The sequence below is a fragment of the Halichoerus grypus genome, chromosome 3 (assembly GCF_964656455.1).
Source record: "Halichoerus grypus chromosome 3, mHalGry1.hap1.1, whole genome shotgun sequence".
Taxonomy (NCBI): Eukaryota; Metazoa; Chordata; class Mammalia; order Carnivora; family Phocidae; genus Halichoerus; species Halichoerus grypus.
This window is the reverse complement of record NC_135714.1, coordinates 171,909,639-171,932,762: the sequence shown is the minus strand read 5'-3', so window position 1 is coordinate 171,932,762 and position 23,124 is coordinate 171,909,639. Positions and strand designations below refer to the sequence as shown.

At 36.5% G+C, this 23,124-nt stretch overlaps 1 protein-coding gene and 1 long non-coding RNA gene across 6 annotated transcripts in view; one reads left to right on the top strand and one right to left on the bottom strand.

Moving 5' to 3' along the window:
- The first annotated feature begins 1,501 nt into the window (after positions 1-1,501).
- IDO1 (indoleamine 2,3-dioxygenase 1) lies at positions 1,502-16,185 on the top strand. Its single transcript, XM_036096272.2, has 10 exons — positions 1,502-1,672; positions 5,444-5,539; positions 5,657-5,776; positions 8,972-9,090; positions 10,303-10,317; positions 12,052-12,151; positions 12,889-13,006; positions 14,027-14,078; positions 14,500-14,648; positions 15,674-16,185. Exons 1-10 carry the CDS (start codon positions 1,574-1,576, stop codon positions 15,988-15,990), a joined length of 1,185 nt encoding a protein of 394 aa, XP_035952165.1. The 5' UTR covers positions 1,502-1,573; the 3' UTR covers positions 15,991-16,185.
- Positions 4,907-23,124, bottom strand: part of LOC118538370 (uncharacterized) — a 64,930-nt gene continuing 46,712 nt past the window's right edge. For 3 of the 5 annotated variants that reach the window (XR_013446617.1, XR_004918583.2, XR_013446619.1), the window contains 2 exons: positions 6,458-6,583; positions 4,907-5,354 (listed from right to left, as the gene is read on the bottom strand). This is a non-coding gene — a long non-coding RNA (uncharacterized LOC118538370). Of the gene's footprint in view, positions 5,355-6,417; positions 6,584-23,124 lie in introns of all 5 variants that reach the window. The other 2 variants (XR_013446618.1, XR_004918584.2) reach the window with 2 other exon arrangements.

Below are 23,124 nucleotides of genomic sequence, written 5' to 3'. Positions count from 1 at the left end.
CAAAGTCAAGAGTCGGATGCTTAACCAACTGAGCCACCCAACCCCCCCAAAAGTAGGACAAATTTAATGAAGTAGTTGGATAAGCAGAGTCAAGAAAAGTTTTTATCAAGTCATGCTTCTTAAAAAAAAATCAATCTTCAGAAACTTTTCCAAGACAGAATTATCTGAAACTCCATTACATGTATCTGTTTTGATTCACCCACGAAAAAAATTCAGGCACAAAGAGTGAAAAACCATAGAAATAACACGTTCTCTAATTCTTAAAAGTTTTTTGGAATTTTTGGCTTTCATATGATAACCCAACATGATACTTTTTTTTTGTTTGCTTCTTTTGCCTTGGGCCTGGTTTCAGAAATACCAGCATGAGTAATCATTCATTTCAAAGAGGCATAGCCAAGTGTTCTCTTTGCTGTATAATTTTGATTTCAATTTCACTTACTTTTATTATAAGAAGACCATATTCTTATAAAACTACATATTAAAAAAGAAAAACAACTCATGATGTAATAGGAAAGAATAGTATGATAACTATTCTAGAATGCAAAGTCATGCACCATTAAAAGTTATCTCAAGTACTGATAAGCTGGATGACAAAACAGCATTCTTATAATGTACTGAACACTAACTCCTGATCTCTTTTCTCCTTTTGATCATCAAAAAGAACGATATGCTTTCTGCTTTTGCTTCAGCTTTATTAAGATCAAACAATGCCTGTAAGGGACCACAGAACTGCATGCACCCTCAAAAACCTTTACCAAATGCAATTTTAATTTGCATTTTGAAAGAAACATTTTCAAGGTATTTAATCCTTTATTTAAACTTGTAACACATCACAAATTCTCCAAATGTGAAGGACTGTTGCCTCATAATCAGTCCTTAGCAGTCAAATATAGTAGAGATGCAGAAAAGTCTTCCTAAAAAAGACTCATAAGGAATAAAAAGAAGAAAGAAGTGTTATCATTGTGAGCACAGATAAAAGATTGGGTAAGAAAATGGGGGTATAGAGGGGTACTATCTTAATTCCTCATGTGCTTCCACTTTTTTTCTAGTTCAGAGTCAATTGACTAATAGTTCAATGTACCACAGGTTGCATTTCATGGCTGCCAAAATAAGACACTGATATTTCATAGAACCCTGGAGACTTTCAGGAAAGCCAATGACAGTGCTGACTAAATGATAGTTTAGGACTTTAGCCCAGGTCAAATTCATTATCTTAATTCAAAGATTTAAAAGGTCCCATAAAACATGTATTTTTCTGGTTACCTATTTTCATGGTTTTTGTTATTTCAGTTTCTTTCTGACTTCCCCAATGGCAGTAAACAAATGTTCCCACTGATAAACATTTCATAGGAACATAAGCTTTCAGTTTCTTCATATGATGAATAGTGATGCCTTTGTGGTTTTATTGTTTATCAAATTACAAAGAAAGAAAATGAAACTATTCCAAAAGTGGAAGTCAGTTCTTACTGCCTACGTGGTAAGTTTGTGGTCATTGGCTATGGCAGCCTTTATAATGAATAGATGCTCTGAAACCCCATCAAACTGAGGAGGACCAAAGGAGGAAACTGCAAGGATGGCTCATAATGGCAGACTTCTTATGGAAAGTTCTCAGGAAATTTTTGAAAAATACCATATAGATGAAGAGGTGGGCTTCGCTCTGCCAAATCCACTGGTAAGATGGGGCACTAAGATATGGGCAAAAATGTTTTATTATCATTGCTTACCTGGACAAGTTTACTTCTATTGAACAAATGTGGTTCAGTAATTTTTACTAAACAAAGGGATAAGGCAGTGCCCAAACTAGAGGCCAAGTTTTAATAAATAGTTCATACTTAACTTAAAATTTTCTGCCTAGAAATTTAGTATTAAATGCACTTTTTAGCTACCTAATGCAGATAAGGAAAGTGATGAGATAAGGAAACTATAGAAGTATTTTGGTTTAATACAACTGCATTTTTGGAGGGCATTTTGAAAAAAACAAAGTGATAAATGATCCATGAGTCAAAGGAACCCCCTGTCTTGGCTGATATACCTTAAATTGTATGAAGTGTATGTTACTGCTTTGATTAGGTTTTTGAGATGGTATATCAAGCAACTGTGTGTTGTATTAATACTGCTTGTTGTTACTAAGCATAAGATTCAAGTGAGTCTAAGCTACCTTTTTTTGTTTTTACAAGCTTTGCCTACAAATAGCAAGACATGTAGAGTAAATGTTTGCCTTTAAAACTACATTTTTCTAAGTTGTATTCCAAAGAATGCCATGAAAACCATCTTATTATCTACTTCAATTATTAAATATTTATATAGCATTATTAAGCAATTTACAAATATTCTTACTCCATCTTCACAACCATCCTAAAAGGTATCCTAAATTTTCCTGATGAGAAATTTAAGCCAGGCAGAATTTAGGTAATTACCCAAACTCACACAGCTAGCAATGACAGAGATGGAATGTGAACCTGACTAGTCTGGCTCCAGAGTCCATGATCTTAAAATTATTATAATATGCTGCTTCTCTTAATAGAAGAAGATATCAGGGCACTGGGTGGCTCAGTCGGTTAAGCGTCTGCCTTCAGCTCAGGTCATGATCCCAGGGCCCTGGGATCGAGCCCCGTATCGGGCTCTCTGCTCAGCGGGAAGCCTGCTTCTCCCTCTGCCTGCCACTCTGCCTATCCGTGCTCTCTGTCTATCTCTCTGTCAAATAAATAAATAAAATCTTAAAAAAAAGAGAGAGAGAGAAGAAGATATGATAAGGCATTGCTTCTTCCCTACCCCACTCTTGGGTTTAATAAGGTCCATGAAATTCCATATGATTTCTAGGAACCAGTTACATGTTGTGACAATTCTATATACAAGTATATATCTATTTATTATAGCTCAAACAGAGTCTGTATTCTAGAGGCATCTTTTATCTTAGAGAGAGAGAGAATGAGCGAGGAAGGGGCAGAGGGAGAGAGAATCTCAAGCAGACTCCCCACTAAGCCCAGAGCCTGATGCAGGGTTCGATCTCACTACACTAAGATCATGACCTGAACCAAAACCAAGGGCTGGATGCTCAACTGACTGAGCCACCCAGGCACCCCTAGAGGGCATCTGTAAATGCAGCAAATATATTTTTAGTAGAAATCCAATTTAACTGTACTTAGAGATAACATTCTGTAAATACCTTATATAATACAGGCAAATCTAAAGCAAATTCTTCCTCCCAATCTAATTCTTCTCCTCAAATTATTAAGTTAATTTAATGTTATTGCTAAAAGCACCTAGTTTACCTTATATTTGCAAATAAGTAATACTCAGACTTGCTACTCCTCCATTCAAGCACACCAAAGTGCCAGAATAAGATGGTTTTGAAAATGCACATATCAGTGGTAGAAGAACAAAAATCTTTTTCAGAAACTGTGAAACCTCCTATCATTTTCCCCCACAATAAGTTCTCTTAAAAATTAAGACATTATGATAGTTACGGAGACCTCTAGAACAGATTCCAAGGGGTAAAGCAAAACCCCCAAACCAAAGAAAAACAAAACCCTTCTCGAACTACTTAAAAAATAATGTTGCTACTTAAGATGCTTAGGAAGTTAGATCATGTCCTGAAACAAGAAAAATAAATTAGGGGCTACTTTTATTTCTTCACTGAAGATCTTTCCTGGAAATTATAAACTCAAAAATATCCATTTCACCTCTTATAATCTATCAGCTTTCTATTCCAAAGGAAAATAATGTGTCTTCTAATTCCACGTAGATACAAAATACATTCACTAATCTAGCAGAAGTTGAATGACCCTCTGTGTTATTCTTCATTGATTCATATTATACCATTTAAACCCCCTCCAAACCAGAAGCATATATATATTTTTAAAGATTTTATTTATTTATTTACTTACTTATTTGAGAGAGAGAGAGAGAGACATAAGCAGGGGGAGCGGCAGGCAGAGGGAAAAGCAGGCTCCTCGCTGAGCAGGGAGCCCGATTCAGGACTCAATCCCAGAACCCTGGGATCATGACCTGAGCTGAAGGCAGACGCTTAACCGACTGAGCCACCCAGGCGTCCCTGAACTAGAAGTGTATTACTGATTGAATTTTACATCTGTCAAATAGGAGGCTAATCATGATATATAACAACAACAACAAAAAAATTCCATTATTTGGGGAAAATAGTAACAACCAAAAATTCAGTTGTGCTACATAGTAAAACACACAACAAAAAAAGATATATGTATTACTAAAAACACTAGATGATAGCATTTGTGTGGTTAGGGAGAAAAATTTGGAGAAACAAGAAAGGTGACTATCTAGTGCTTGGATCTTTCATTGTTAAAAATCTGCCCTAACAGACAAAGCCTGGCCGATTATATGCAGCAGGTGAAAATGTCTGAATTTTATGTTACATTTGCCTTTTTGTCTTACAGCTTACTTACAATATTAGCTTCATTTTGTAGCTTAAAACTTCACCCACATTGATGTGAGTTAATCTCTCCATTTTTGCTATGTCTCCATAGTTCAGTATTGATGACCTCAAGGACATGTCTGGAAACAGCTTAATGAAGGAGGCATGGGGAAAGAGCATATGGGAAGTTATTCAGAGATCTGAATCTCATTTCAGGGTGTTGTCTAGGTCTTTTGTTTGCATGTTTTCCCTTGAGATGAAAATATAAATAGAATAAGATGCAAGGAGACACTTTTGTTTGGCTTTTATTTGCACTTACTGGGTGAAATATAAGCCTCTAGTACCAAAGCAGGCAATCAATATGTAAATATATAGCATCTCCTACATGTCCAGTACTGTCCCGGGTTCTGTAAGAAATATAAAATTAAAAGCATGATAAAATCCTTGCCATCACGTAGTGAGATTTTGAAAGAGCTTTTTCAAAGGTGGAAACAAACATTCATTCACAACAAACTATATATTCAAAACAACTTCATAAACTGAGCTTTATTTTCCTTAGTTATGAAATGGAGATAACAATCAACATTTTAGGTCATTATAATATTAAATATTTATTGAGCAAAATGCCTAGTCTATTGCTGACATCTAATAAATCTCATTTTTCTTTCCATTCAAAAAAACTTAAAATTTAGCCAGGAAAAAAAATAAATAGCAGGTAACAATAAATTACTCAACAATGTAAAGGTATAATACATAGGGTGCATAACTGGGGTTGTAAGTGTAGACTGGAATAATCAGGATGATTTTAGTGGAACTTCTGAGGCGACCTGTGAAAAAGAGGCAGGTAAGAGTGTTTGAGGAGAAGAAAAGAAGGTCGTGAGTCCTGGGTGTGCCGGTGGCGATGCAGGGACTGGAGTTACTGGACAGGTCAGTGTGTGACAGGACAGCGTTGCACAGAGCTGATCTAGAGGCAAAACAGACTATCAGTCAGAAGCAAAACTACTTTGTAAGAATTTTCACTACTAAATAAAAGTCCCATTTCTTTTTTTCAAGGAGGAGCTACCTCCGCCTTATGATGAATGGATTTCCATCGCTAAAAATCTGCCTGAACTGATTGACAAAAATGAACTCCGTAAAAAAGTTGACCAGGTTTGGAAAAGCATTACATTCGTCTTCCTCTATTAGAGCTTCTTAACATTTTCACCTTGGTTTTGAAGCTGTGTTGTCCCCTGCACTGATTTGAGTCAACCTGTCTTTTATTCTCAGTTAAAAATTCACAGTATTGATGCCCTCAGAGATCACAAGTCGCAGCGCCTTGCACATCTGGCCCTGGGGTATATCACCATGGCATACGTGTGGAATCAAGGTGATGGAGATGTTCGAAAGGTTTGGAGATTTTTTGGTATTTCTTATGTTACATGACAATTTACATCCAATTTAATGTAAAAAACATTCTAAAAGTATTATAACTAGATTTTGTGATGCTTGGATAACAGAAAAAAATGAAAAGGAAAACAATCATTCACTGATTTAACATGCCAACTGCTATCATTATTGGATTTTTAATCTCTTATTTATGTAACACACTTGCTCCAGCCTGTGTATATAGATGTATGTTCTGTGTCTTTCACTGAAATTTACTGTAAGCATTTCTCAGTTATTACACAATCCTTTTAGTCATCATTTGAAATCACTTTATAGTTTTTCATTGAGTTCCTGAATTTTATTTATTCAATCCTCTATTGATAAATACTGTACTTGTTTTTAATATTTTACCATTGTAAATGACATAATAATCAACATATTTGAATATGAAACATTTTCTCTATTTATGAGTTTTGGGAGATATGAACATATTATGGCTTTTCTTAGTGTTAAAATGTTATCTTACATCTGTCAACTTGGAAGAACATATGGGTTTCATTCTACTCATCAACAGCAGATAACTTTAGATTTAAAATAATATCATCTTGTATTTTATCTGGCAACCCTAATTACAAGAAACCAATACAGACTGTAATACCAACCCTTTAAACCCCAAAGAGATAAAATAGATTCCAGAAGCACCTTCTGTCATTTAGGGAATATTCTTCCCCTTTTTGACAAAGGTAATTGGAATTTTGTCTTGTTTTTCTTTCCACATCCTGTTTAAATATACAACACATATTGTCCACCGATGTGATGTGTCATCCCCTGATATGGAAACAAAAGGAAAAAGTTGCTCTGCATAATCATGGGAACATCTTATACTTCTTTATAATCATCAAACTATCATGTCTAGAATTTTGATGACACAAAAAGGTATAAGATAGCCTGACAACCTAAGCACAAAACCTCCCTAGACTTGCTAGAATCTGAGTCTAGCTAAATGTGTAGGCATTGTATAGAAAAATCATAAATAACAAAGGGCAGCATGTGCTAGGAGCAGAAGCATGAGAGAGTTGAGAGTAGAAGGAAAGTAGTTGGTATAATAATGAAATGCTTCAAAGAAGTGGAACCTGAACTACTTCTTGAAAGATTGGTAGAGCTTATCTAAAGAGGAGAGGAGCAGAAAAGAGAAAGGACCAGCAAAAAATAATATGGAGGGGCGCCTGGGTGGCTCAGTCGTTAAGCGTCTGCCTTCGGCTCAGGTCATGATCCCAGGGTCCTGGGATCGAACCCCGCATCGGGCTCCCTGCTCGGCCAGGAGCCTGCTTCTCCCTCTCCCACTCCGCCTGCTTGTGTTCCCTCTCTAGCTGTCTCTCTCTCTCTCTCTGTCAAATAAATAAAATAAAAATCTTTAAAAAAATAAAAAAATAAAAAAATAAAATAATATGGAGACCAGAACGTACATGGGATAATCAAAAGATAATAAATTTATGCAAGTGGAGATCAGAATTGTAAAAGAAAACATGAATATATATTTTTAATTTATCTAGTTTTTGTATACCACATTATTCCAAAAAGGATTTTAGAAACCAGGAACAAATATATTTAAGTGAGGAAATTGTAGGAAAGAAAAATAAATGGATAAAAAATAAGATACATCAATATAAGGCACAATTTGCTTCAGACTGGGCTAGAAACTAGCATCTGAGTTTCTTAGTTACTGCATGTTTCTAATAGATTAAGATGTGTTTGAACATCTTTTCTTTTTCCCAAGTCATTTTAAATTAACTTTTTAATTAAGCAACTTTCTTTTGTTTCCCTTTGATCTTTTCTTTAAATCAGAAAGAGGCAAAAATTTCCTTTTGAAACGTGTAAATCATTTGCAAACCAAAATATTTCAATTCCCAGAGGCACAAGCTCTGCAAGGGGAAGCATATATCCAGGTGTGACTTTGATAGCCAATGTTTCTCCTTCTAACATTTTGTTCTCTTTGTTAAACCATCTTTGTTAAACCAGGTGTATTAAGTTAATACAAAGCCACTTAGGTTATAGCTCCCATGATTTTTGCAGAACTGTGGAGTGGGCCACATCGTCATACCACCTCTACCACTGCAGTCCCACTGCCCACTACTCCAGATGAGCTACACATCCCTGTCCTTTGCCTGGTTGGATACACATATTCCAACCATTGGCTTCTAATGACAAGGGTAACCTTAATTATTACATGGGACCATCTAATTATAAACCAAATGATTGATAGATGAGGAAGTCAGGCAGATAAAGAATAAATGGTCAGCATTATGACTAATAGAGCAGTTGGAAAACATGGCTTGCATGTGTGGCAACAATGGGCCTGCTAGGAAAGCATTTACCCATCAGGATTGCCCATGGAGGTAGGAGCCTTTTAGATTGTGGCCAGATATGGAGCAGAATCCTGAGTAATAGGCTCAGGAATAAAGAGAGGTGAATACAAAGTTTGCTGAGCTGCAGTCCCACTCCCACACTCAACAATTAGATAAGCCTCTATACCTCCTCTGAGGAAGGGTGAGTGAAAGAGCCAAGAGTGTCACTCCAATTGATACAATCTGCATGGAAATAGAAAGGCTAAAGGAGATTCCTCCTGCTGACCCAAGTAAGTCTTCAAGGATGAGCGCCAACGTCACTCTATGGCAAGGTTTTCTAAAAAATCATCCGGACAGAGTTTCTGTCAGCGCTGTGCTCCAAGTATGTATCATATCCCAAAGTCTTAATTACAAGCGACTTTGAATTTCTTGGAGACATTTGATTTTATCCTTGTATTGCCTGTAGATAAAGAGCTCCTTGCATAGAAGAGTTGCCTAACAAATATTCATGGGATGGATGCAAGAATAAATAAATGACTACAAGTAACTCCCAGGCCATTAGAAAGTCAAGGATGCATCCTTTGTTCCTTGTACCCTCTACCTCCTTTTGCTCTCTCTCTGACTAGATTATGTCCACATCAACCTACATCTAAAACATAAACATTTAATAATTACCAAGACTAAGTTATGAAATGAGGAAGAGAAAATTACCATTGTTTGGTTTCAGACTGCGGTTATGTAGAACAGCTCATGTTTTGGCACTAATAGAGCAGTTGGAACGGTAGTAGAAGAAATAGCAGGAAGGTAGCAGGAAGCAGAAGAAAAGGGAAGACACTTCAAAGGTTAATACTAAATTTTGTGTTTTCATTAGGTCCTGCCAGAGAATATTGCCGTTCCTTACTGTAAAGTCTCTGAGAAGCTGGGTCTGCCTCCTATTCTGGTTTATGCAGACTGTGTCTTGGCAAACTGGAAGAAAAAGGATCCCAATGGGTATGTGAACTATGATTATAACAGGAACTAAAGAAGTGCATCCTATTTACATCAATAAGGCATTAGTCATTGGTTTAATTTTTGGCAGAACAGCTTTCTTCTCTGTTTTGGGAGTATTTCTTTTTTTTTTTTTTGTGGTATGATTTCTTTTGATGGCATATCTATAACTACAAATATATAAGAGAAAGGTGTGTAATTATCATACAATGAAATGCACCATCATAACTGTTCAGTTTGGTGATTTTGACTGTTCTATATACATGGATAGGCCCTAAGCAAGATACAGAATATCATCTCTGTGGCTCTTTCCATTCAATTTTCTCCTCTACCTCCAGGTAAAGATATTCTGATTTGTCATATTAAAAACTAATTTTTTTCTGCTATTGGATTTCATATTAATGAGATTATAGAGTATGTACTCTTTTGTGTCTGGCTTTCCTTATTAACATGTTTTGGTGTTTCTACAAATTTGATTTTTAACTATCCAGTTGAGTTAAAGGGTTGACACATTTTTAGCAGTAGAGATGGCAATGCCTGGGCCTTTGGTGCCACCTGCTGAGGATCTAGGCCCCTCCTCTCCTTTAAGCAATGCGATCTGTTACAATAAAGGGACCAGAGACTTGTGGTGCCCCAGGGCTTTCAGTGTGTATCTGCAGAGAAGTACTATAGACCGGGAAACACAAAACGAAAGGATTTGGTCTAGAAAAGAATGGGAAGTTACCAGAGAGGGAGACAAACCGTGAGAGACTCTTAACTATAGGAAACAAACAGGGTTACTGGAGGGGAGGGGCATGGGGGGGTGGGGTAACTGGTGATGAGCATTAAGGAGGGCACCTGACGCAATGAGTACCTGGTACTACATGCAACTGATGAATTATTGAAATCTACATCTGAAATTAATGATGTGCTATATGTTGGCTAATTGAATTTAAATTAAAAAATAGTTTATTAGTAACAACTAGTTTTGACTAACATGTGTGTTCCTTGAATATTTTTTTTTTTACTTACAAAGTCCTAAGTGTTTGCAATGCTTAGTTGATAAATATTTTTTAAAAAACACACATATATATATTTTTCTTTTTTGTGTATATCTTAACTTTGATAGATAAGTAGTATTAGATTGAATAAGAATAACTCAAAGCCATTTGATTTTTAAATTGATTTTCTTTTTCTCTTCCAATTGATCCATTGTTTCACGGCTGCTTTCACAAGGCCTATGACTTACGAGTAAGTATTTGATTCTTATTTTATTATAAGAATTGTTATTCAAAGTGAGTATAGGTTTATCAGTATCCTCCAAATGTACTTTTTTAAAAGACCAGTTGAATTCAGGCAAAAAATAACTCAAGTAATTGTTTAAAGAGCAAATAATCCCAATCTTTAATTAGATCTACAACTGTGATAGGACTGTGTCTGCTTGATATTGTAGCTATAGATATATGCAAAAATAGCACTTGCGTATATAAAAATGTAATTAATATGCATAAATGCAAAATGCACATACATCTGTGTGTCTTTGCCTTAATGACCGCAGTGGCCAGATACATAAACCTGTTCTTTTTGACCCAATCCTTACCATTTTTAATCTATGTACTGAGGAGAGGCTGGGAGCTAGTGAAACAAAGGTAAATATCCTAGGAATAATCCTGCCCTGGTGAGGAAAGCAGATATAGGAAAATTATGTAAATTGCTTTATGATCAAGAGGAGAGTAAGAGGATAAAGGGCTGAGGAACTCTAACTAAATAAAAGGGATGAAGAAGGAATCCCTGTAACAAGTTATTTAAGCTGAGTTCTGAAGAGTGAGTAGGAAAGAATTAGATGAGTGTTCATAGTGGAAGAAACAGCAAGAGTGAGGGCCTCAAAGTGAGGAAAATTGTGGTGCATTATCGGAACTGAAGGAAGGCTAGTGGTGCTCATATGTAGTGACTGAGACGCAGTAGTGTGGAAAAGGGATGAAGAAATAAAGTTAGCAAAAAGATTACGTAGGACTTTTGGCTATGATTAGGGGTTTAAATAGCATCTTAAAAACAATGGAAATCTATGGAAGGTTTTTAAATGGGAGGAGTCTCATTTTACAGATGAGAACTCTGAGGCAGCAACAAGTTGCAGAAATGGACTGGCTTCAGAGACCGTCAATTTAACCAACGTGAATTTCATAGATCTACAGATATTGAGACCTTGTTTGCATTAGTGCAAAACTTCAATAAAAAAGAAAATAGGGGGGCACCTGGGTGGCTCAGATGGTTACATGTCTGATTCTTGGTTTCAGCTCAGGTTATGATCTCATGGGTCGTGGGATTGAGCCCCGCATAGAGCTCCGCACTCAGGGCAGAGTCTGCTTGAGATTTTTTCTCTCCCTCTGCCCCTACCACTGCTTGTGCTCTCTCTTTCTATCTCTCTTTCTCTCAAATAAATAAATAAATTTCTCTTAAAAAAAAAAAAAATAAATAGTCTTTTTTAAAAAAAGAAAGAAAATAGGGTCTAATCAGTTATTTGCATTTCCCAATTTCTTTGTAAAGCAGGTAAACCATTGAAAAATTGAATCAGGTTCACAGATAAAAATAAGGAGATAAATATATTTATTTGAAGCAAAAAGACTACTTAAAATTATACCTCACAAATGTCTCTATAAGCATTGAATATGTATAAATATATAAATACGGTAATATATATACATGTGAAAAATTAATGAGAGAATAGAAACAGAAATAGTCTTGGAATTTCTAGTCCCAAATTCTAAAATGGAATTTCAAGTCCCAACTTAATCTACTATTAGATCTTAGACAATGGACCTAACACTCATATTCCCAAACACATAACATAGATAGTAAAACCTATCATACTTCTCTCACAAGATTTTTTTGAAATTAAAATGGAATAAAAATACTTGAAAACTACAAAGCACTCGAATACACCAGTATTTTTGCTAAATTCTTGACTTCCTTGACTTATTTTCTTAGGAACATGGACATTCTGTTCTGGTTTCCCGGTGGAGACTGCAGTAAAGGATTTTTCCTGGTTTCACTGTTGGTGGAGATAGCAGCTGCTTCTGCAATCAAAGTACATCCATCCCTACCAGCAAATTTTTATCTCCATTTGCATAAGCAGAGCGATCACTTAGTAACTGAACTATATTATGCATGGAATAACTTTATCTTGACTAAATATAGCATTCAATTAGTTAATTGGATATAAGGGATCATCTGGTAGAAATAGTTTATTTATTTTTGTGTGTCACCTAAAATATAAAATGTAAGACCCATTTATTTGTTTATTTATTTTAGAGAGAGAGAGAACACAAGTGGGGAGGGGCAGAGGGAGAGAAAGAATCTTAAGCAGGCTCCACGCCCAGCATGGAGCCCGATGTGGGGCTGGATCTCATGACGCTGAGATCATGACCTGAGCTGAAATCCAGATTTGGACGCTTAACCGACTGAGCCACCCAGGTGCCCCAAGATCCATATATTTAGAATTAAGTCTAAAACCTTAATAGGAGAGATGCATTTTTAATGCAATTTGGCATTGAAACTAGGTCACAGAGTGACATAAATCTAATGGTTTTGACTATTAGAACTGAGACTATATAAAACTAAATGATAAATAAATAAAAATAAATCCAAGCTTAATTAAATATAAGGAAATTAGTCAAACAATGAAAGGGTTCTCAGCCCAAAAATGAAGTGGAAATCCTACATTTAATTTAGGAATTAAGAATTAGGAGAATTTTATTCTATGCCAATATTTAGTGCTAGGAAACCTTACATGTTCATCTTTTTTTTTTTTTTTTTTCCTTTAAGGTAATTCCTGATTTATTCAGGGCAGTTAAAAATGAGGACCGGAATACTATGCAAAAAGCACTGTGTTATATAGCTTCTTGTCTGCACCAAGCCCGTAAAGAGTTTGAACAAATTAATGGTAAATATTGTATGCCTGAAAACATTCAAGGCTCGCAGTCACGTGCTTCTGATTTTCTGAGACTAGAGTTGTTGAGAAAATGGAAGAAAAACACTCTCACTTAGTGGTGTGTTTTCACTTTATCTCATTAAATAACTATATTTTCTTGTGGTAGGTTTTATTATGTGCATTTTATGGATAAGGTAATCTAATGGAGAGATAAGATAAGTGGCCCAAGGTTACACAGGTAGTAAATTGTGAAGTTGGGTCTCCTTAACTCTAAATAATGTCATTGCCTCCCACTGAAACCATGGATAAACTTGTGGAAGGTTCAGGCTGTTTTAAGTTCTGAAATACTTAGCTTCTGCTTTATAGGAACTGCCTACAAATTCTGCTTTTTCACAAGATAAGTAAGAAACAACATAGAAAAACCACTGAGCTCAGAAGTTATTACAAAATTAACAGCTAAAAAACAGCAATAACTAAAAAAGTACATAAACAAGGATTTACAAAAAAAAAAAAAAAAGTGTGCCCTGCTGGATAGCCTTATGTGATTGTGTTACTGCTGATTGGTCCTTGGCAAAAAGATTGACCTTTAAATCAGAAAGGTTAGTAACCTCTGGGGAGGGAGACCCAGGGATGGTGTCCATAGGGCTCTTGAGGCTCTTATTTCTGCTTTTCATTTTGTGTAGGTTTGTTTCTTTATGTAAGTAGTTTACCTGTTCTATCAGTAAGCATATGAAATAGCTTTAAAGAAACGTTGACAGTTTAACTGGTCTCCTGAGGATGAGTCTGGTGGGCTTAGGTTCTTTGACCCAAGCTGTGTGTCACCCCTACGGTAGACCCTGTTCAGTGAACAGGGGGCTCCCCTCAAAAAGGTCAGGTGAGTGAGAGAATTTGTCGTTAGGGACTTTTTCTGCACCAGCTGACATAATGCCTTTCCTGCAGCCTAAACTGAAACCCACTATCAGTTGTTTACAATATCTTGATCTCCTCTCTAAGTTCTGATAACTGCTTAAACACACCTCATCTTTTTTACAGAATATGTGGACCCCAGCACATTTTTCAATGTTCTTCGCATATACTTGTCCGGGTATGTAATCTTATGCTTGAATTTGTTTTCTCTTAAAGAATTAACATAAAGAACACATCAAATTCCCACTGATGGTCCCCACTCTCTATCGGGTTTAGGAAATAACTCCTATCATAAAATACATTTTGTAGAGAAAGAATAGACTGTTATGGACAGGAAAGGTAGTCATTTAGAAAAAAAAAAAAAGGAATGATCTGTGCTAGTGCAAAGGTAAAGTTCCATTTATAGAATACTTATGCCAAATTTGTTCAGAACCATGTTATTTGTCACTCTCAAACATGAATATGAGTGGAAGGAGAGTGTGGAAGAATAATGAAGTTAATCTCATGTCACTTTCCATTCATCCTCTATTATAAGATTTTATACCTGAAAATTTGGCAATTATCCAAAGAGTGATTATTTTTTTTCCTTCCTGGCCTAGCTGGAAAGGCAACTCCCAACTGCCAGGGGGTCTGAAGTATGAAGGTTTCTGGAACACTCCAAAGAAGTTTGCGGGGGGCAGTGCAGCCCAAAGTAGCATCTTTCAGTGCTTCGACGTTCTGCTGGGCATCCAGCAGAGTTCTGGTGAAGGTGAGTGGACAATGACAAATAATAATCATCTCATATGTTAATACAATAGTGTTTTAATATCTGAAAAGTAACTTCTCATCAGCATCTCATCTGAGCTTATTTGATACTTTTAGAAGAATTAGTAAGGCAAGACTATATTGTCATCATCCCATTTCACAGACAGCCAAGCAGGAACTTCTAAGTTTCATTAGAGGATAAGTGATGGGCTCTTATTAACCAGCTAGAAAGCAGTGAAGTCAGAACCAAAACCTAAGTTCATCACCCTCTCAGACTTGACATTTGGGCATGTATATAAGGCCTGATTGACTGTGGGGAAGCCCATAGCACATGTTCTGAAAATGTACGATCAGATTCAGAAAGAGAAAGTCACCTGCAAATGGGATGGGACAGAAGTTGGGGAGGTAGAGACCTCAGTGACAAGGGGAGGCTTGGCACTGCTCTTGGTCAGCTTACTGCCCCAGCAGCTCAAATTTGAAAGATGCACCAAAGGTGAAAGATGAACCTCATTCATTATATTCCTTCTAGGGGTTTAGAGCAGGCAGAAGAAGCTCCAATAAGAACTTTGTACTTTTCTCTGTTTTCCTAAACTTCTACTTAATAGTCAAAGGGAAAATCATTGGCATAGGTGAAAATATCATTTTTTTCTTAGTTAATTCATTTATTTAAAAATTGTCCCTTAAACTCTCTTAGACTCATGTTATGATCGGTCAAGTATAGATTATATACACCCTATCTATATCATCAGCTTTTTAGAAGGATCAAATACAGTAGGGAAGTGAGAAAGGACACACAAACAAAAAACTTTATTATGAAAGAATTAGTTCAGCTCATGTGGTTTTCAGAATTAAGTATATATTACAATAATTATCATTACTAATAGCAAGACCAATAGCATTTCATTGCCTCATGCTGCAATGGTGATTATGTGATCTCCTACCCACTCTGACCTCACTCTGCTCTTCTCACCTGGATTGGGAAATGCTTTGGCTTCCCTACTACCTAATCTCTCTCTCTTGTTCCTTCAGAATCTGCTGCCAGATTCCTCCAGGAAATGAGAAACTATATGCCACCAGCTCACCAGGAATTTCTTCTCTCATTAGAGTCAGGCCCCTCAGTCCGTGAATTTGTTCTTTCAAAAGGTGATGATGAGCTGCAGGCAGATTATAATGAGTGTGTGAAAGCTATGGTGTCCCTGAGAAACTATCATCTGCAGATGGTGACTAAGTACATTGTGATTCCTTCAAACCAGGAAGATAATAAAGGAACTGGAGGCACTAGTGTCATGACTTTCCTGAAGAGTGTAAGAGGTACAACTGAGAAGTTCCTGCTGAGAGATAATTAATGTAACTCAAACAAGGGCACATTTTGTCAAGACGAAGATGTATATATGTATCAGTGTCACTGCTCATTATATCAGACCCATGAATTAATAATACACAACTCTTCAATAGTACTTATAAAAGATTTCAAAATGCTTTTCCAGTATCTGTGTCTTCCTTGCATGAATATAATAAAAAGAAATTATATTAGATGTATTATAATCTATATTATGTAATTAGAATATAATGATGAATTCAATAAAAATTGATATGATATAATAAAATGTCTAAAAGTTGCTTTATTCATAACTATAAATAAATACTTCTCCAGATGAGACCTAGTCTACACTGCTACTTTTTAGCATGGCTAATCAATTCCTGTACTTTCCCTACAGTAATATCACACCTGTTTATAATTACCTATGTACTTGTCTATATTCTCATTACATGATAAGCTTCATGATGTCAGGGATACTCTATCATTTACTGACCCATGCCTCCCCCAACCTTAGGATATACTTTACAAATATTTGTTGAATGAATATATAAAAGATTGAGTGACCTCATGAACAAATTAATCTGGATTAGCAAGAAGAGGTCACTTTTGAAATATAATTTCTCCTGGGAGGTCAGGGTTATCTGGCACTCACAGTCTGGCATGAATTTACTTAATAATGGAATCTAAGAATGCTGGAGAGGAGCTTAAAAATTATATGAGCCAGACTCATTTTAAAGATGACAAAAGTAAGGCTCAGAAGAGTGAAGTTGCTCACTTAGGGTCGCACAATTACTTATAAATGGGAGGAGAACTTAAGTCTGTTGACAATTCATCTTTTTCACTGGACTTGATGTAGACCAGGTTCAAGAGGAAAGGAACTTGGGAAGGAGAAGGGGAGGAAATGAGATGACTTGACAGAATCTCATGAGGTAGTAGAAAATGATTAGCTAGAGATTGGGTATGCTATTAAAGATGAGAAGAGAAAAAAGACACAACAGTTACCTGAAGGCAGAATTAGCAAGAACTTTCGATTTATCAAAAGCCCAGGTTGAGGAGATGGGTTGAGTGCACACAAGCAGAGTCAAGGAAGGAAATGTAGTCACATATTTCTAAGGGCAAACATCTAAAAACTATTTTAACATTATTTTTCAAATACACCCTAACCCAGTGAAATAGACGAAATCTCCCCGCTCATAGCAAAATTTCACTTGATTGTGGAGAAAATATACTAAATGTTAATGGTAATAGTTTTTAGGTGCATGGGACACATTTTCTTCTTTATTCTCCTGTCAGTGTTTCTGCAATAAGCATATATACGTTTACAATGAAAAAAAGTATGGGGCCGCCTGGGTAGCTCAGTCAATTAAGCATCAGACTCATGATTTCAGCTCAGGTCATGATCTCTAGGTCATGAGATCAAGCCCCACATTGGGCTCCATGCTGTGCGTGGTTCCTGCTTAAGATTCACTCTCTTCTGCCCCTCCCCACTCCCCGCTCACATGCAGGTGCAATGCGTACATGCTCTCTCTCTCTCTCTCAAACAAAAAGTATTCATGCATGCATGAATGTATGCATGCAGACCAAATACATGTATGTGTGTAATTTTTAAGGGCTGGCCAGAAAGATCATCGTGTCTTAGGACTTGATGCAGTTCAGAAAGCACTAAACTGAGAGTCAGGAGACCAACATGTGGGTTCCATTTTGCACATCTATCACCTTTGTGACCTCAGGCAAGTCACTTTGTATTTCTGTACAATGAGCATCATAATTCTTGCCCTGCTTCATTCACAAGGTTATTACTGAATGATATATAGTGTTGAAATCTTAGGAAACTACAAAGTACTACTAGAATATAAGTAAGTAAATTGCTAAGGATCTTTATTGGCTCCAAGTTAAGAGTTTTGTCTCTCCTGTCTTCTACACTGATCACTCTGGCTTCACAACTATGTACCTAAAGGTTACACATCAGGAATTTCTCCTCCAGAGTTGGTTTTACCTAATTAGTAATGAATCACCTTGACATGCAAAACATCTTTGATTCCCTCAGCCAGATGCTGCACCCACATCTTCTCTTTAAGAACATCACATACATCAGACCTGGAGGGATGAAAAGTAGGTAGAGGGAGGGAGAAGGAGGGGGCATTGTCCCTAACACAACACTGTTGTTAGATAGGTCATAGACAGACTGAAACCAGGTTTCAAGTTCTCCACAAAGAGGGTGGATGCTTGTTCCTCAGAGGTTATTCTCTTCTATCTGTCCAAATAATAGAAATCATGATTCCTGCTTTTCTTCTAACTCACTCATCTCCAGACTGGAAGATGTACAACAAAATACTGGATATGTTTCTAAAGAAGTCCTGGTATTCTTGCATCCATGTCATGTGGCCTCTGCTCATCACAGTGAGTGCTCCTGGGGGAAGGGTCATTGAGTTACTGGAAGATGAAGGTAGTCTACTACCATAAGAGAAGATTTTAGCTAGATTCAGTGGATTCTTAGTAACATGGGTTCCATTTGAATAGAATTAACAATAATTCCATCCCACTCTGTGTTAGTAAAATCAGAAGTGTATAGTGGTATACTCCCCACATGTTGTTTCCCATAAGTGAGGAAAACTTACCTAATAATAAGTATCTTTTTCATATCAAGGAAAAGTGCTCCTTTCACCCTTCCTTCTATAATTAACTTTTGCTCAATAAATGATTGAAGTTCCTTAAATATAATCCATATCATGTTTTTTCTCACTCTAATATATTAGATATAATATTATATGATACAGAGGGAATTCATACACTCTGGACTCCTTATACCATTCTGTAAGAGTTAATGCATAGGGACGTACAGTTCTTACTGTGAGCCATGAGCTAAAGATAAGAATTTATTCATTTATTCATTTATTCACTTCCACAGAATTGTCTAAAATAACAATAAACAATTGAGGGACGCCTGGGTGGCTCAGTTGGTTAAGCATCTGCCTTCAGCTCAGGTCACGATCCCAGGGTCCTGGGGTGGAGTCCCTCATTGGGCTCCTTGCTCAGCTGGGAGCCTGCTTCTCCCTCTGCCTGCTTGCCTGCTGCTCCCCCTGCTTGTGCTCTCTCTCTCTCAGAAAAATAAATAAATAAATAAATAAATAAATAAATAAATAAATAAATAAATCTTTAAAAAAACAATTGAAAAATTAGAAGTTCAAACAGGTTAAAAATTTGGCATATAAACATGCACTTGGTCTCTAAGGTTCTTGCCAACTCTGAGATACAATGGCCCATACAACACATGAATCCCTCTCCAATGCCTCTGACAATATAGAAAACTCCTATTTGGAGCTTACATATTTCAACGAGCCAATGAGATAAACGAGCCAATGAGATAAACACTAGCTACTTTTAAGGAAATTGAGACCCGGTGTAGTTCAGTGTCTTTTAAAAGCTACACAGCTAATATATGGCAAAGTGAAAGATTAAACCAGGCAAACTGACTCCAGAATTGTCAAACCACTACAGAGTAAAAAATCCCCTAAAGGAAAAACTGTCTATACATGGGAACTCTGCTTCTTTGACCTTTGCAATAGAAGTATTGGGTACTTGATTGCATGGGAATTCCCTAAAATTTCCAACACATGCATGAATTTTTTTTATGTTGTAGTAATGAGAGTAGTGGAGGTAGGGTGGTATTTTTGTTCCCATTACTGCTATTTTGTCAACCAGCCCTAGTTTTCTAAAATGGAAGTTCAGAGGCATATTCCTGACTTGGAAGATGTCTTGGAGACCTTTTTGTGGCTGTGTTTTTGCCATTGGAACTGTAGCCATGGAAACTTAGCCTAATGGGAACTGAGCTTAATAGGAGCAAAACCAGTGTCTGGAAATATGTGTCCTGTATGGGAGAGAAGGTAGGAAATTTGAAAGTTGGAAATCTGCTTGGTAAAGGATCATTTGCTTGGGTCTACAGCACTGAGTCCATTCACACTGGCTCTGCAGTTGCAGTCAAAATAATAGACTAGAAAGTTGGAATGGGTACAAATAGTCCAACATGAGGTGAAAATGCATTGCCAATTGGATCAGCCTTCTACTTTGGATCTTTATAACTATTTTGAAGATAGCAAGTATTTGTACTTAGTATAACTCAATATCATAAAAGCCATATGTGAAAAACCCACAGTGAATATCATTCTCAAGGAGGAAAAACTGAAAACTTTTCCCCTAAGGTCAGAAACATGACAAGGATGTCCACTCTCACCACTGTTGTTCAACATAGTGCTGGAAGTCCTAGCCTCAGCAATCAAACAAAAAGAAACAAAAGGCATCCAAATCAGCAAAAAAGTCAAACTTGCACTCTTCACAGATGACAACATACTCTATGTGGAAAACCCAAAAGACTCCACCCCAAAATTGGTAGAACTCATACAGCAATTCAGCAACGTGGCAGGATATAAAATCAATGCACAGAAATCAGCTGCATTTCTATACACTAACAATGGGACAGAAGAAAGAGAAATTAAGGAATTGATCCCATTTACAATTGCATCACTAACTATAAGATACCTAGGAATAAACCTAACCAAAGAGGTAAAGGATTTCAACTCTGAAAATTATAGAACACTTATTAAAGAAATTGAGGAAGACACAAAGAAATGGAAAAACATTCCATGCTCATGAATTGGAAGAAAATATATTGTTAAAATGTCTATGCTACCCAGAGCAATCTACACATTTAATGCAATCCTTATCAAAATATCATCAACATTTTTCACAGAGCTGGAACAAATAATCCTAAAATTTGTATGGAACCAGAAAAGACCCCAAATAACCAGAGGAATGTTGAAAAAGAAAAGCAAAGCTGGTGGCATCACAATTCTGTGCTTCAAGCTCTATTACAAAGCTGTAATCATCAAGACAGTATGATACTGGCACAAAAACAGACACATAGATCAATGAAACAGAATAGAGAACCCAAAATGGACCCTCAACTCCATGGTCAACTAATCTTCTACAAAGCAGGAAAGAACATCCAATGGAAAAAAGACCATCTCTTCAACAAATGGTTGTGGGAAAATTGGACAGCCACATGCAGAAGAATGAAACTGGACTATTTGCTTACACCATACACAAAAATAGACTCAAAATGGATGAATGATCTAAATGTGAGACAGGAATCAATCAAAATCCTAGAGGAGAACACAGGGAGCAACCTCTTTGACTTCGGTTGAAGCAACTTCTTGCTAGACACATCTTCAAAGGCAAGGGAAACAAAAGCAAAAATTAACTATTGGGACTTCAAGGTAAAAAGCTTTTTCACAGCAAAGGAAACAGTTGACAAAACCAGAAGACCACCTATGGAATGGGAGAAGATAATTGCAAATGTCTTATCAGATAAAGGGGTAGCATCCAAAATCTATAAAGAACTTATCAAACTCAACACCCAACAAACAAATAGTCCAGTCAAGAAATGGGCAGAAGACATACAAATGGCCAACAGACACATGAAAAAAATGCTCAACATCACTTGGCATCAGGGAAATACAAATCGAAACCACAATGAACTTTCACCTCACACCAGTCAGAATGGCTAAAATTAACAAGTCAGGAAACGACAGGCGGTGGTGAGGATGCGGAGAAAGGGGAACCCTCTTACACTCCTGATGGGAATGAAGCTGGTACAGCCACTCTAGAAAACAGTATGGAGGTTCCTCAAAAAGTTGAAAATAGAGCTAACCTACGACCCAGAAATTGCACTGCTAGGTATTTACCCAAATAATACAAACATAGTGATCCAAAGGGGCACCTGCACCCCAATGTTTATAGCAGCAATGTTACAATAGCCAAACTGTGGAAAAAACCGAGATGTCCATTGGCAAATGAATGGATAAAGAAGATGTAGGATATATACACAATGGAATATTACTCAGCCATCAAAAATGAAATCTTACCATTTACAACGATGTGGATGGAACTAGAAGGTATTATGCTAAGCAAAATAAGTCAATCAGAGAAAGATAATTATCATATGCTTTCACTCATATATGGAATTTAAGAAACAAAACAGAGGATCATAGCAGAAGGGAGGGAAAAATAAAATAAGATGAAATCAGAAAGGGAGACAAACCATAAGAGACTCTTAACTCTAGGAAACAAACTGAGGGTTGCTGGAGGGGAGGTGGGTGGAGGGGGTGGGGTAACTGGGTGATGGGCATTAGGGAGGCCACTTGATGTAATGAGCACTGGGTGTTATATGCAACTGATGAATCACTAAACTCTACCTCTGAAACTAATAATACACTATATGTTAATTAATTGAATTTAAATTTAAAAAGAAATGTACCATAATAAAAAGAACAGAGATGTAAAAAAGCAGAATGAAAACCTTTTCAAAAAGCAAAGTTTAAAATATCATGCACCAGATTTTCACAAGAATATTGTATCTTCATTTTCATTACATACTACCCTAGGAACTCACCTCTTAGGTAAAATGTGAACATTAAAATGGCCTATTTTAGGCTAGCAACTTAATTGAAAATGACATTATAAAAAACACTATACTTGATTTGATACTCATAATTACATTTGCCCTAGAAATTGTGACTCAGATTGCACATGGACTTGGATAACATTTGGTCCATGGGCTGTACACTTTAGACGTTACTTATTCGGAGGACAGCTTTGACATTGACATAGTCAAAAATGATTAAATAAAGTAGTATTGGCAGATTATAAAATGCTAACTTTTTTTTTCTGAAGAAAGCGAAACCTGAGGTGCGTAGCCATAGTTGTGTTATCAGAATTGTACATTATGAACCATTACATCTTTTTTTAAATTATTTATAGGTTAAAATCAATCAGACTGAAAACCATAAATATGTTGGTAAATATGCTTTATTCAGAGAAGGGGTGAGCAAATTTTCTAAAGGAGTTCATATATTTACTGTTTGAAATGCGATTATTATTTATCATCCAAATGATGGAAAAGATTTTCTCTTGTTCATAGAATGTGCTTACCTGCTGACAACATCATGGGTATGGACTTGACAAATTACCAGAAGTATTTCAGGAAATAGGAATATACTTCCAGGTTCAGCTTATAAGATCTAAGACTCTAAAAATCACCTATTATACAAGGTAGTGTAAATGCACTTTGGTGGAAAATTACCCTGTGTTGGCTTTGAGGTTT